Genomic DNA, 13,523 nt, shown 5'->3' with positions numbered 1-13,523 from the left:
TAGTTGAACGCAACATGCACCGAAAGCTTTTCTATGGCACGATAACGCGAGAGCATGTGCTGCGGGATAAATCATCCCCCTCGAACGAGCGGCCGCTCCGATTGTCCTACTCGAACGCGGCCAGATTATTATTCCTCCCCGACGCGACGCCTGCTCCGCGTGCTCCGCGTACTCCGCTCTGCTGCTCTACATCATCTGAACGATTAACCCTTGCGGAAGATTCTTCGGAGTGTATGGAACCTTCGAGTTCTCGATACAAATTTAGGATCGAATAGAAACATCGCGAGTGAGATATCGGTCGCCATATTTACGGATTTTCCCGGTTAAATGGCAGTGTAAGGGTTGATAGGAGAAAAGGAAACTACGTGCTACTCTCTTGTTGAGTAATTAACCCCTTATATGAACATTTCGTCTCGAAGGGTTAACCCTTCAACCCCTTGCATATCGAGTGAAACATCGAATCCTGTTTCTACGGACAACCTTACTGTCATGGAAATGTTCGAATAATAAACCTCTAGCCCCAAATTGACAATTTCACGCGTCGGGGTGGTTCGAGCCTTCCCTAAAAGCGAAATCCCGACGCTCCGGTCTCGCCTGGGCCCGATCCGCTCGGTTCGAACAAAGAAAGGTCGTAGGAAGGTCCGGCGGGAGCCTCGCGCAGGTGAGACTCGGATTCCGATGGACCCGGGACTATGAAGTTATGTTTCACGGTGGATAAGAAGCGCGACGGTCTCGAATTCCACGCAACCACCGAGTATACGCGTTGAGTCATCGGGTTGGAAGCGGGCGATAGAGAGCGAGAGAGAGCGAGAGAGAGCGAGCGCCGCGTAATTTACGGTGAACCAAAAGGATGAAGAGGAGAGAAAAGAATGCGAACAGCCGGATGCCGTAGAGCCAAGTCACATGGACGTAAACCGACACGTGCACCCTCTTTTCTTGCCACGGTCCGCTGACTTTTCGAGACGGGGAGTATCCGCAGACTTTCTCACCGAAAAACCGAAACTGAAGTATTAGCGCGTAACGTTAACGCGTTGTCGTCTGTCTGCTCCCTTCGCCATCGGTTGGGAAGCTTCGTTGGGAGAAGAGGAACGACGAGGAATTCGCGTGTTCGAATATTTCACCCTCGATTGGGCAGTGTGATCGTAATGTAATCGTTAATTGGGAATCGTGATCGCCTTAGTTTTCATTGTTGTTTAGCGACAACCGATAATTCTAACCAGATGGTTTGCCATTGAACGAATCTTCAGCCGATGTATTTTCCACTATTGTATCTCCAATTATTATATATTCAACCGCCACATTTTTGGATAATCGGTCTTTATTCGTTCCATATGTTTCCCGACCCATTTCCCGGTACGGATGCAATTGAGCGCGAAGAATGATATGCGCGCGGGCCGCTAGGGTACCAGGATCAACCCATCGCTGCACCCCTAATTTAATCTGCACGGATCAGTCGGTGGTTCCGATGTAATTGACCGCGACGGGGTCACTCGCTTCTCCCTTCGCAATGATTTCCTATTCGATCTCCGGATTTCTTCAATTTCCGATCTTCGGAAAACCACCAATTCCCGACGCCTTTCGATGATCAGAAAGCTAATAGATATTTACCCGAGAAATCATTAAAGAAATTGATTCATCACCGCGAAAACTAAACAGTAAATCAATTAAAGTCTCGACGGACGCACTCTGCGAGTTTCTACATAGAAATTTCAGAAACTGAATTGAACTGCTCGGTGGTTATTGAGAATCGTCATCGACGAGCGATTCAAGGAATTCATGGAAACGTAGCGATTCAACGTTGCGTCGCGCGACGTGATTAGGGAAAAAGCGACTCTCTGATTTACAATGTATTCATATTTCATCGGCAATTCATCTTTCCCGTTCCGTTTCCAGAGACGCTCGAAGAGCCGCGGTTCACCAGCCAGCCTTCCAGCAGCGGCAACATTCTCAGCGAGAATCGAACGAAATTTATGGAGTGTACAGCGATAGGTGAGTACGTTTCAACGAAGACCTGACCCGGAACGAGTAATCTGAAATTGATTAAGAACCCTTTTCCCCGGGGGTTCCCGCGAACCGCGGACGAGCGCGACAATTACGGAAGCATTTTCCTCGAGTAACGTTACTCGATCTCTCGTAACCCTTTAAAAACTGTAATCCTCGGAAGAACGTTATTCTTTCGTTTCTTTCCACCCTTCGCGAACGAAGTTTCACTTCTAAATTACGCATCAGTCGCGAGTCTCACTCGTCATTGTACGGCAAGGGGTTAACCCTTTGCACTCGGATGTTTCTTACTAGAAATATTTACCATTTCTTTGCGAGAAGATGTTCTTTGAGACTAATTCAAAGCTGTTTTATTCCAACGTTTCACGTATCGATTATACAAAGTTCAACATTAAATATCACATTCTATAGCTTTACTGTGTCGAATCAAGTGGCGACCGAGAGTCACCTCTCGAGTGCAAAGGGTTAAACAATGGAACAAAGGGAAACTACGTTCCAAAGAGTCTTCGCGCGCGAAGGGTCGACGTTCCACGCTAGGAATCGCGGAAACGACGAGGATATATCCGATTGAAATTGATTTATTTCGAATGTTTCCTTTGTGTTTATTCCGTGGACGCGCCAAATTTTCAGTCTCCCTCACGGTGTCCCATTGTTCTCATGAAATATCGGGTAACAGGCGGATGAGACGGTGACCAGATGAAGCCTTACGCTTGCTGCCTACTGCCGTAACACGATAGCGTGACCCTGTGCTAATAGTATTAGATCGCAGTACGGTGCATATTCCTGTGCCGAACGTGAAATACCGCGGTACGCCTGGAAAATATTAACACCTTGGCTTGTAAATCGCGGCGGACGGAACACGGTTTGATCCTCGGGAGTCTCGAACACTAGCTGTTTCGGTTCACCCCTTGACCTACAGTATCGCGTCAGACTCGCGACGAAAATTTCCAACTGAATTTGAAATCTAAGTGTCGTTTGTTGCTCTCGAACATAAATTAACACTAAGTTCACGGGCATTTATTGTACAGTTTATTCTATTGTTCCTGGGGAAGTTGACATTCGTTCATTTAGATTTTGGAAATTGTAGACGTAGAAATCGACCGATTGAAACTTTTACCAAATAATGTTTATGAAATTCAATCTGCGTGAAATTGACGCGTTCCGCGAACCTAGCGTTAACCTAATTTGCTTGTGCGCCGTGTCCACAGGATACCCTCAGCCGAAGTACAAGTGGTTCAAAGATGGCGTGCCGCTTACCAACGAGCTTACCTCCGAGCCTTACTTCCGAATACAGAGCACACGCAGGGAGGACGCAGGAGTCTATCACTGCGTGGCCACGAACGACGTGGGATCTATATTTAGCGAAAGGATTACATTTGCGGTAGCCTGTAAGTGTCGTAAGGTTTCTTAAGCGATCAAAGGAGAAACAGTATTGACCATCCGGTGCCACGAACATGAAACTGTAACTTCATCTTCAGATATGGGGGTGTTCGAGGATCTCACGGAGAGGATAGTGTCCGTAAAATCTGGCAGCGCAGCTGTTCTAACTTTGCCACCGGTTGAAAGTCACCCTGCGCCCGCCGTCACGTGGTTCACGTCCGATGGATCATTGCTCTACGGCATCAAATATGCGGCGGTCGATCATACGCTGCTCATCTTGAACGCGTCCGACAGCGACCAAGGCTTGTACAGGTTCGTATCGGGGATAGAATCGTTGATTACTTGAAAACAGTTCTATATTATAGATAATACTACATACTGCGGTGACATTCAGCTAAACGAACATGTAATAATAATAGTACAGTTCAATGAAATGATTTGGTATTATATTTTTTCCATTTTGTCTATTTTGCTCTATGAAAAGACAGTGTGTTAACAAGTGCCGCACGTACATCTAGCTGGATGTCATAGCATTATTTATAATATAGAAACGTTTTCGAATAATCATCGTTCAATCGAGTGAACTATGCTATTCGATTTGGTTGGTCTCCGAGACGATTGTCTTTGCAATGTTCTGTTTACCTTGAACAGGGCCAGAGCCATCAACACGCAATTAGGGAAGGAAGAGAACAGTCCGTTCTTCAAGCTGCAAGTGACCGGCGACGCGAACGCAGAAGTAGCGCCCACCATCATAGTGAAACCGCAAGATATGCAGATACTTAAGAATCAAGCTGTTACTTACATTCATTGTATAGCGAACGCTAGGTAGGTTTCACCGATGCGCGATTTCTTTGACGAGGTTTAACGACCCGATGGTGACCGACGGGAAATTTCAGATCGCTTCACGAGTTGAGAACTTTGTGGACAAAGGACGGGATTCCCATTGAGAACTCTGGGATATCGTACAGCTTTAACGACTCTTGGAACAGGACTTTAGCGTTAATATCTGCGAATGTGACTTATACCGGTGTTTACTCCTGTCACGTGGATTTACGGAGCGGCGGATACCCTACTGTGAATGCTAGTGCAAAAATTGTTGTGTATGGTAAGCAGGAATAATTGCTGGTACTGTGACTGTTAGATGTTAAGCTGATATTTGATCCGCGGAACTGTCCAATTATCGATTAACCCTTAGCAGTCCTATGTCGAGTTAGACTCGACATTCCATTCTATTGCAACCTCTGCCTTTTTAACAATTTTTTTATATTTATTTGCGGTATCACAGTTGTACCATTTAAAGGTAACATTTCAATGACTTCGAAATATTATCGAATAAATAAATAGAGCGCGAGAAACCAAGTGAGAAATCAAGAGCACTTCGGAGCGCAAAGGGTTAAACTCGTACCGTGTTTTGCAGAGAAGCCAACGTTCGTCGCAGAATTGAAGAGAGAGACTCTGAGCGATTACGGCTCGATGGTAACTTTACCGTGCGATGCTATTGGCGTTCCTTCCCCTAACATCACCTGGTTTCGCAATGCTGAGCCCGTCGATCATCTTCTTGGATCTAGGTACAACGAGAATTTAATGTAGCCAGCGTGTCACCATCGAATTACCTTGATGTTACTCGTGTCTGTATGTGTGTATAGGTACGCGATGGACGAAGATGGATCGTTGACTATTAAAAAATTGACTATGCATGATTCGGGAATGTTTCAATGCCTCGCTTCTAACGAAGCCGGCGAAGCATCCAGTTACACCTGGTTGAAGGCAAAAAGTTAGTATATCAATGTTATCCGGTCGTTTCTTATCGAATCTCATGATCATCCTTTGTTTATTAGTTATTTATTTTTATTTGTTACAAATGACGTGTTTTTTGTGGGGCAGAAGGATTAGAAAGCAGACTGAAAAAGAGAGTTGTCCGCTGGGCAGCTGGCTACAATGTAGTCAGAGTTCGCCAATCTGATCGCCGTTTTAAGTTCTCTCAATATCCAGACAGTAAGATTCCGATGCCACGAAAGTACCCACGTTTTTGATGATTCCTTAGGCACATGCTTGACGAATGCATATCACATCACAATGTTTGCTTCCTTCAGCTGTACCCGTGTTTTTTTTTTCTTCTCTAGTAGCTATAGAAAGAACATCCATAGAGCACGATGAAGATGCCTTTGCATATTGTACGGGACACATTGTTTATTGAAGAATTGCAATATACTCGAAACGCCGACTCATACGTACCGTAGTGTCATTAGTTTGAAGTATGAATAGAGAATAAATAGAGAATAATCGTAAGAGAAGCGCATCAAATTAGATTATCCCGCTTTCATAGATTTCGATATACGAGTAATACTGTTCTTGCACTTTAATGGAGATCATTAGTAACGGTGAAACACATCATAAATAGTATTTACTCTTAAACTAGGAGTTAGCTTGAGAAACAGAAGTTTTACAATTAGTTATACTCGTAGACGTGTTAGAAAGTATATGTATTTGAACATTAACAATGGCAGTGTCGATAGAGTACCTCTTATTGCAAAGATACGATTCAGGTATGGGTAAATTCAGCGTTTTCCGTTGCAAACTTGCTTTCAATTATTGTAAATGTTCCTCTCGAGATATTCACATTTCCTGTCTGAAACGAAAACACTGAATTGGGAAAATTGTTGTGACCAATTGTTTGTTTCTGCCTTTATTTGCGTGCATGAAATTCAACAGAATTGCTAATACGCAAAATGATGACACGTTTCTCGTTACTGCTTCCAGCGTCGGGACCAATTATGGAAAATGGTCCGCAGAATCTGACTATATTAGATGGGAAGGACGCAACGTTAGCCTGCAACGCTATAGCAGCTCCAATACCTAATACTACATGGATTTACAACGGTAAAATAATTAATTAAATAATTCACAAGCATGCTCTGTTACCTATCACAATATTATCTAACAGTTGCAATTGATCAACAGATACGTCTCCCGTGGAAATCGCTGGAAGAGTGCAGGTATTGGATAACGGGGATCTCTTGATTGCCGCGGTGAAACCGAACGACGCAGGGAAGTACACTTGCATCAGAGCGAACGAAGCTGGTTCTGTAAACGGTTCTGCGTTTCTGTCCGTCTTGGGTAGGGCACTGTTTAAAAAAGAAACGCCCACGATGATAAGACCGACGGTGCTACATAACGTTATTCGTTTCAGTGCGAACTCAGATTATCCAACCACCTGTTGATACGTCTGTGCTTCTCGGGTACACTGCGGAGCTGCAGTGCAAAGTCTCGAACGACCCCAGTGTTCTGTACGATATAGCCTGGTTTCACAATTCACAGTACGTATAACAGCAGCAATATCGCGTCGATGCGTTTGTGTTGATTTAAAAATGATTTAACACGTTGAGTGCTACGTCAGTCCCTGGGGACTGACAGTGAACTTTCCGTTCAAGCGGCGTGGATTCTAGGGACTGACAGCGAACTTCTCGTTTGGTCGACATCGGTGCACGAGACCAGCATTCTAAAGGGTTCAATTATTAATGACGATTAAAAAATTTACGTTAAAATTTAGTGTACTCCCGTGGCTTTTTCAGACCGATCGTTTCTTGGTGTTCGCACTTTTGTCTCTCTGGCCTTCCCCACCCCGTTATCTTATGTTTATACATTGTATACATGTGCATTGCCTGCACCATTGTCGCAGTGTCTAGTTTAGCGTTCGGCATCGAATGCTCGCGCGCCGCCGCCTGAGCGGAAAGTATAGCAAAATCGGCGCCGCACTCGACGCGTTAAAAACGATTGCACCCGGTAAACATAATTTGATCCGTCGCCTTTTAATTCACGCGTTACTCGACTCTTGCAGAGTTATAAATACCCACGCCAGTCAGAGAGTGAAGATGCGCAGCGATGGCACACTAGAAATAGTTGCAGTTCGTGCTTCCGACGTGGGTGAATACATGTGCTCGGTGGTTTCCCCCGGCGGAAACGAGACTCGATCGGCGCGCCTTAGCGTGATCGAGTTGCCCTTCGCACCAATCAACGTTATGGCTAGCCGAGTGGAGAAAATATCCCCTCGCACCATAAACGTTAGTTGGGTTCCAGGGTTCGATGGCAACAGTCCGACCAGAAAATTCATAATCCAGAGGAGAGAGGTCTCCGATCTTGGACCTATTCCGGACTCCGCTCTGAACTGGATCACCGAGAACGACAACGTCTCGGCGCAAAGTCGTTGGGTATTGTTGAACAATCTGAAGGCAGCTGCCGCCTATCAGTTCAGAGTGAGCGCGGAGAACAGTGTCGGCGAAGGCCCACCTTCCGATCCGAGCAATATAGTGGCTCTCCCTCAGGAGCCTCCGAGCGGACCGCCAGTGGGATTCGTCGGCTCCGCTCGATCGTCTTCGGAGATAATAACGCAATGGCAACTTCCCATGGAGGAATATCGAAACGGCCATATTTTAGGATATATATTGAAGTATAGATTGTACGGTTACAACGAAAGTCCCTGGACGATACAAAACATCACCAACGAAGCACAAAGAAATTACCTGATCACCGATTTAATTACATGGAAGGACTATATCGTGCAGATAGCAGCGTACAACGATAAAGGCGTCGGGGTATTCACCGAAGGCTTGAAGATCAAAACTAAAGAAGGAGTGCCGGAAGCTCCGCCAACCAACGTCAAAGCGAAAGCCATAAATTCAACGGCGATCAAGGTTTGGTGGAAACCACCGAATCCGCAGAAGATCAACGGCATAAACCAGGGTTACAAGCTACAAGCCTGGATCAGCCAGAATTTCACCGAGGCGAGCGAATACAAGTCAATGACAGTGCCACCTAGCCTGTTCGACCCCCTCGCGGAACAAAGTGCCATCATGACTGGACTAAAGAAATATACCTTGTACAATATAACCGTGCTGTGCTTCACCGATCCGGGCGACGGCGAGAGAAGTTTACCAGTCAAAATTCGTACGCGCGAGGACGTGCCCGAGGAGGTGGAGAACTTGCAGTTCGAGGACATCAGTGATCGTTCGCTGACAGTCAAATGGAGTCCTCCTCAAGAGATCAACGGAATCCTCGTTTGTTACCAGTTGAAATACATGATCAAGGATGTATCGGAATCGTTGAAATCCGATAATTTCACGGCTGACGTTCTCTCGGCGAAAATCGAACATTTGCAGGCAATGACTCACTACAAGTTCGAAGTCGTTGCTTGGACCTCGGTGGGTCCTGGTAAACCAAAAATCGCCATAATTCAATCGGGCGTTGAGCCTGTTCTTCCAGAGCCGCCTACTAAATTGGCATTGTCTAATATAGACGCGTTTTCCGTGGTACTTCAGTTCACGCCAGGATTTGACGGCAACTCGTCCATAACGAAATGGACGGTGCAAGCGCAGACGACTAGAAATACCACCTGGTACAACATATACGAAGTTTCGGATCCTGATGCTAGTACAATTACCGTGGGTAGTCTGATACCTTTCATGCAATATAAGTTGAGATTAATCGCTAACAACGTCGTCGGTTCGTCTCAACCGTCGGAGCCAACGAAGGAGTTCCAGACAATTCAGGCACCGCCTTCGCATCCTCCCAGGAACGTTACGGTTCGCGCGATGAGTGCTACAGAATTGCGGGTCAGATGGATTGTAAGTTTCAATCTCCTAATTCTTTTCAAATATTATTTGATTCATTTACCTTTGAAATATTATTCGATTGTTCCCTTTACAGCCGTTGCAACAGATAGAATGGTACGGCAATCCGAGGGGATATAACGTTACTTACACAGAAGTGAGGACGAATATATCTAGAAGTATAACTATAGACGATCACACGGCGAATTCTTATGTATTAGAAAATATAGAAGAGTATGCTCTCTACGAAGTCGTAATGCAAGCGTTCAACGACGTTGGGTCCTCTACGATAAGTCCCAAAGCCATTGAAAGGACTCGAGAATCAGGTAAAATATTCTTCTGTGTACGCTTGTCAAAAGTTATTCAATACTCATACACGATACATTGTGTCTAGTTCCTTCGATGGGGCCCATCAATGTAGAAGCAAACGCTACCTCTTCTACAACTATATTAGTGAAATGGGGCGACGTCCCTATCGAGCATCAGAACGGGCAAATAGAAGGTTTTAAAGTTTATTATGGTGCAAATGCTAGATCTGCATTCCAGTATAAAAACATTCCTAGTAATACTACTTTCACGACGACTCTGACAGAGCTTAGAAAGTTTGTCCAGTATCATGTACAAGTATTAGCGTATACAAGACTTGGTGATGGTACATTGAGCACCCCTCCAGTTAGAGTACAAACATTCGAAGATGGTACGTTTCACTGATACAAATGTGGCATCCTTTATAACGGCAGACAGTGAATTCAAATTATTTCAGCTCCGGGACCACCGTCGAACGTATCATTCCCTGACGTAAGCTTCACCACTGCTCGTATCATTTGGGACACTCCGGAGGACCCAAATGGGGAGATTTTAGCATACAAGGTCATGTTCCATTTAAACAATAGTCAAGACCATCAATTCTCCAAAGAATTTCCCGCGTCGGATCGAACCTTCAGGTATAATTGATTACACTTTGCTTCCCGGTTGAGTCTACATTACCATATGTTTTTCAGGGCTACTAGTTTGGAGCCAGAAAAGTATTACATGTTTTCTGTGACAGCGCAAACAAGGCTAGGCTGGGGTAAAACAGCGTATGCTCTTGTTTTCACTACGAACAACAGGGAACGTCCTCAAGCGCCATCGATGCCCCAAGTTAGTCGGTCGCAAGTACAAAGTCGACAAATAACGTTCACGTGGACGCCTGGTCGCGACGGATTCGCTCCGTTGCGGTAATGATTCTTATTCCAGAAACATGACTCTTAACACTGAGAGTATGACGTCGTGTTAAAATTATTTTATTTATTTATTTTGCAGTTATTACACGGTGCAACAATCAGAGAACTCAGGACCGTTCCAGACAATCCCCGAAAGGGTGGAGCCAACGTTAACGTCTTACACGGCAAACAATTTGAAACCTTTCACGTTTTACCAGTTCCGAATACAAGCCACCAACGACATAGGCCCGTCGACTTGGAGTACAGAATCTGTACAAGTCCAAACCCTGCCAGCGGGTACTTAATCTTCAGTACTACAGAATTTACTCAATGGGGATAAATGATCTACTTGTATATTTGCAGCACCTTCCCGAGGTGTCAGTGGTTTGAAAGTCGTACCGATAACAACCTCTAGTATAGAGGTCCACTGGAACGCCATAAACGAAGTGTACTGGAGCGGAGATCACGAGACAGGCGGCTACCGCGTTATCTATCAACCGGTTTCCGATTTCCCAACTGCTCTTCAGGACACGCCAAAGGAAGAAATTTTAGGAATAAAGGTGATTGATCTCAATCGTAAATGTCTGAATCCAACGACTGTAAAATTCATTAATCTTTTGTTCGACTCGCAGGCTACAAAAATCGTGTTAACCGATTTAACCGAGGATAGGTATTACGAGGTAGTCGTACTGCCTTTCAACTCTGAAGGGGAAGGTCCGTCGAGTCCTCCGGTGACCGTGTATGTTGGAGAAGCAGTTCCTACCGGGGAACCGCAGCATTTAAAAGCAGAATCAATTTCTTCCACGGAAGTGCATTTACGTTGGAAACCACCGCAAGCTAATATGCAAAATGGAGACTTACTAGGATACAAGGTATTGTTTTTCTTTTGTTCTCAAACTGAACAATGTTCAACTGGATTTACCTGCCATTTGAAATTCTAGATCTTTTATCTGGTAACCGATTCCCCTCAAGAATTAGAGAACAAGCAGGAGGAAGAGATAGAGGTTGTGCCAGCATCCTACTTAACGCATAACTTAGTTTTTTTGGATAAGTACACGGAGTATCGCATTCAAGTGTTAGCATTCAATCCTGCTGGCGATGGTCCAAGATCCCCGCCAATTACTGTCAGAACTAAACAGGTACTTTGAACGACTGCTACAATTACTCACTCGGTTCGCGGAATTATACGAAACGTCGTTTGTAGGATATACCAGGGCCACCTTACAATCTCCAGTTCTCGGAGATCACAATGACCAGCCTTCGTGTCTCTTGGGAAGCGCCGAAGTCGCGAAACGGTGAAATAGTCGGTTACATCGTCACTTATGAAACGGCGGAGCAAAACGATCGTACGTCTCCTAAACTGTTTTAAGGATTTCGTACGATCACATTTATAAATGATACTTCCCATTATTCCAGGTTTCAGTAAGCAGGTGAAACAAAAAGTGACAGAAACTAGCTTACTGATTCAACCTCTGGAAGAGGAGGAGACGTATACTTTTATGGTTCGAGCTCAAACCATTGATTTTGGTCCGCCTATATCTGGGAATGTGACGACAGGGCCGCAAGAAGGTTCCCCAGTGGCACCTAGCAATCTTGCTGTTACCAAAACGGTGTCCAGCGTGGAATTACAATGGACTAACGGTGCTTCCGGAAAGGGGCCTATACTGGGGTACTATATCGAAACACGTCGGAAAGGTGAGTGCATAAATAGCGTGTACGCCACACACCCAAATCTGAAACTGTGACAATTGTCGACGGCTTGAAACTTAAAAAAAGATTCAAGAAACGTTTGAACAGAGTAACTTCGTCATTCCGATTTTGGTAGACTTAATATAAAATTACGAAAACGCATTACTTTCTCTACTAATACTATATTTTTTATAATGATATAGCGATGGAAGAGTGGCAGCATTGTAAGTGTCAATGCACGTAAATATATTGAGCATCAGTTATTGTGTTAGATGACCTCGGCAGTATAATATGATTTGTTAGAGTTTACAATATGGCTTCCTGTTTGTAATAATCTGTGATTATATTTTCGTTAGTGGTATCTGTACTATTGATTGCATGATGATGTCATAGCATGACATTTTCCATAAATTCTGTTAGACGTACGTACGTACATAAAAAAAAAGATCTTGACTTTGAATGCCGCTGTTTTAATGTAACCGAACCGGATAGTTAAATTTTTGACTTGTTAGATAACAGTATTCCCACCGTCTTCCCTACATCTAACGTTTCATTAACGCCCCGCAAACGTGTAATATAGAAGACAAAGTGTAACTTCGCAAGTTTTCCGTTTCAAAATTGAAATCGGCAACACTAGACGAGGTAAATAAAAGATTGAGTAGCGAGTATCGTTGGAACCGTTCACAGAAAATCTTTCACGACAGAAGAAACGTATCGTATTTTTGTTGTGCTACGTAACACTAAGAAAACCTGCAGAAGTTTTCGACTGTATTTGATCTCTAGCGTTGAGACAAACCGTGTATTCCACGTGTGTTTACACTTGTAGATGACAGCCGTTGGCAGACAATAGTGCGCAGCAGTAACGGGCCATTGGCGGAATATTCTATTTCCTATCAAAATCTGCTTCCATCCACGTCCTATCTCTTTAGAGTGATATCGTACAATCGTTATGGAATTAGTTATCCGGCGTATTCCACGGAAACGGTAAATAATACAATACAATATTTCTTATAACAATATGTTAATTACGATCAATATTATTATTGCAGATATTAACCCCTTCAAAACTATACCTCGAATATGCATATCTGCAACACAGGCCATTCTACAGGCAAACCTGGTTCATGGTAACCCTAGCTGCAACCTCAATCATAATCATCATAATGGTCATAGCGGTGCTATGCGTGAAAAGCAAAAGTTACAAATATAAACGTATGTATATCTTTACAAATATCATGTAAATTCCATAGTTATTTATTAGTTATAGACAATCTTATGTCGAACAATTCTTCCAGAAGAAGCACAAAAAACGTTAGAAGAGTCTATGGCGATGGACACAGACGACAGACAAGAGTCTGATTTAGAACTTTATAGATCAAGGCAAGGGGGTGGTGCGATCAACATGGCTAATGCTTGCGGTACCTTGGGGAAAAGGAGCACGCTGGCAAGGAAGTCCATGCATCCGCCTCCTCCTACGATGTTAGGTAAATCACCTCCCAGACCGTCTCCAGCATCGGTCGCCTATCACAGCGACGAGGAGAGTCTGAAGGGATACGATGAGAATCCCGACGACAGTAGCGTTACAGAGAAACCTTCTGAAATTAGTTCAACGGATTCACAGGTAAACAAACTATACTCAGTGGAC

At 44.3% G+C, this 13,523-nt stretch overlaps 1 protein-coding gene across 5 annotated transcripts in view; it reads left to right on the top strand.

The window, feature by feature from the left end:
- The window catches only part of sdk (sidekick cell adhesion molecule), a 41,707-nt gene that overhangs the window by 26,084 nt on the left and 2,100 nt on the right, over nucleotides 1-13,523 (top strand). Inside the window, exons 2-27 of one of the 5 annotated variants that reach the window (XM_031992451.2) lie at nucleotides 1,894-1,989; nucleotides 3,210-3,389; nucleotides 3,480-3,693; nucleotides 4,033-4,206; nucleotides 4,278-4,486; nucleotides 4,799-4,949; nucleotides 5,028-5,155; nucleotides 5,269-5,376; nucleotides 6,142-6,261; nucleotides 6,343-6,498; nucleotides 6,572-6,698; nucleotides 7,220-9,002; nucleotides 9,085-9,313; nucleotides 9,382-9,684; nucleotides 9,751-9,931; nucleotides 9,989-10,204; nucleotides 10,290-10,486; nucleotides 10,553-10,749; nucleotides 10,822-11,061; nucleotides 11,131-11,328; nucleotides 11,394-11,535; nucleotides 11,606-11,884; nucleotides 12,082-12,102; nucleotides 12,705-12,862; nucleotides 12,928-13,090; nucleotides 13,174-13,499. In XM_031992451.2, coding sequence (XP_031848311.1) covers nucleotides 1,894-1,989; nucleotides 3,210-3,389; nucleotides 3,480-3,693; nucleotides 4,033-4,206; nucleotides 4,278-4,486; nucleotides 4,799-4,949; nucleotides 5,028-5,155; nucleotides 5,269-5,376; nucleotides 6,142-6,261; nucleotides 6,343-6,498; nucleotides 6,572-6,698; nucleotides 7,220-9,002; nucleotides 9,085-9,313; nucleotides 9,382-9,684; nucleotides 9,751-9,931; nucleotides 9,989-10,204; nucleotides 10,290-10,486; nucleotides 10,553-10,749; nucleotides 10,822-11,061; nucleotides 11,131-11,328; nucleotides 11,394-11,535; nucleotides 11,606-11,884; nucleotides 12,082-12,102; nucleotides 12,705-12,862; nucleotides 12,928-13,090; nucleotides 13,174-13,499 — 6,296 coding nt within the window. Of the gene's footprint in view, nucleotides 1-1,893; nucleotides 1,990-3,209; nucleotides 3,390-3,479; nucleotides 3,694-4,032; nucleotides 4,207-4,277; nucleotides 4,487-4,798; nucleotides 4,950-5,027; nucleotides 5,156-5,265; nucleotides 5,377-6,141; nucleotides 6,262-6,342; nucleotides 6,499-6,571; nucleotides 6,699-7,219; nucleotides 9,003-9,084; nucleotides 9,314-9,381; nucleotides 9,685-9,750; nucleotides 9,932-9,988; nucleotides 10,205-10,289; nucleotides 10,487-10,552; nucleotides 10,750-10,821; nucleotides 11,062-11,130; nucleotides 11,329-11,393; nucleotides 11,536-11,605; nucleotides 11,885-12,081; nucleotides 12,103-12,704; nucleotides 12,863-12,927; nucleotides 13,091-13,173; nucleotides 13,500-13,523 lie in introns of all 5 variants that reach the window. The other 4 variants (XM_031992450.2, XM_031992453.2, XM_031992452.2 and 1 more) reach the window with 4 other exon arrangements.

The sequence above is a fragment of the Nomia melanderi genome, chromosome 11 (assembly GCF_051020985.1).
Source record: "Nomia melanderi isolate GNS246 chromosome 11, iyNomMela1, whole genome shotgun sequence".
Classification (NCBI taxonomy): Eukaryota; Metazoa; Arthropoda; class Insecta; order Hymenoptera; family Halictidae; genus Nomia; species Nomia melanderi.
This window is presented reverse-complemented; position numbering and strand designations above follow the sequence as displayed.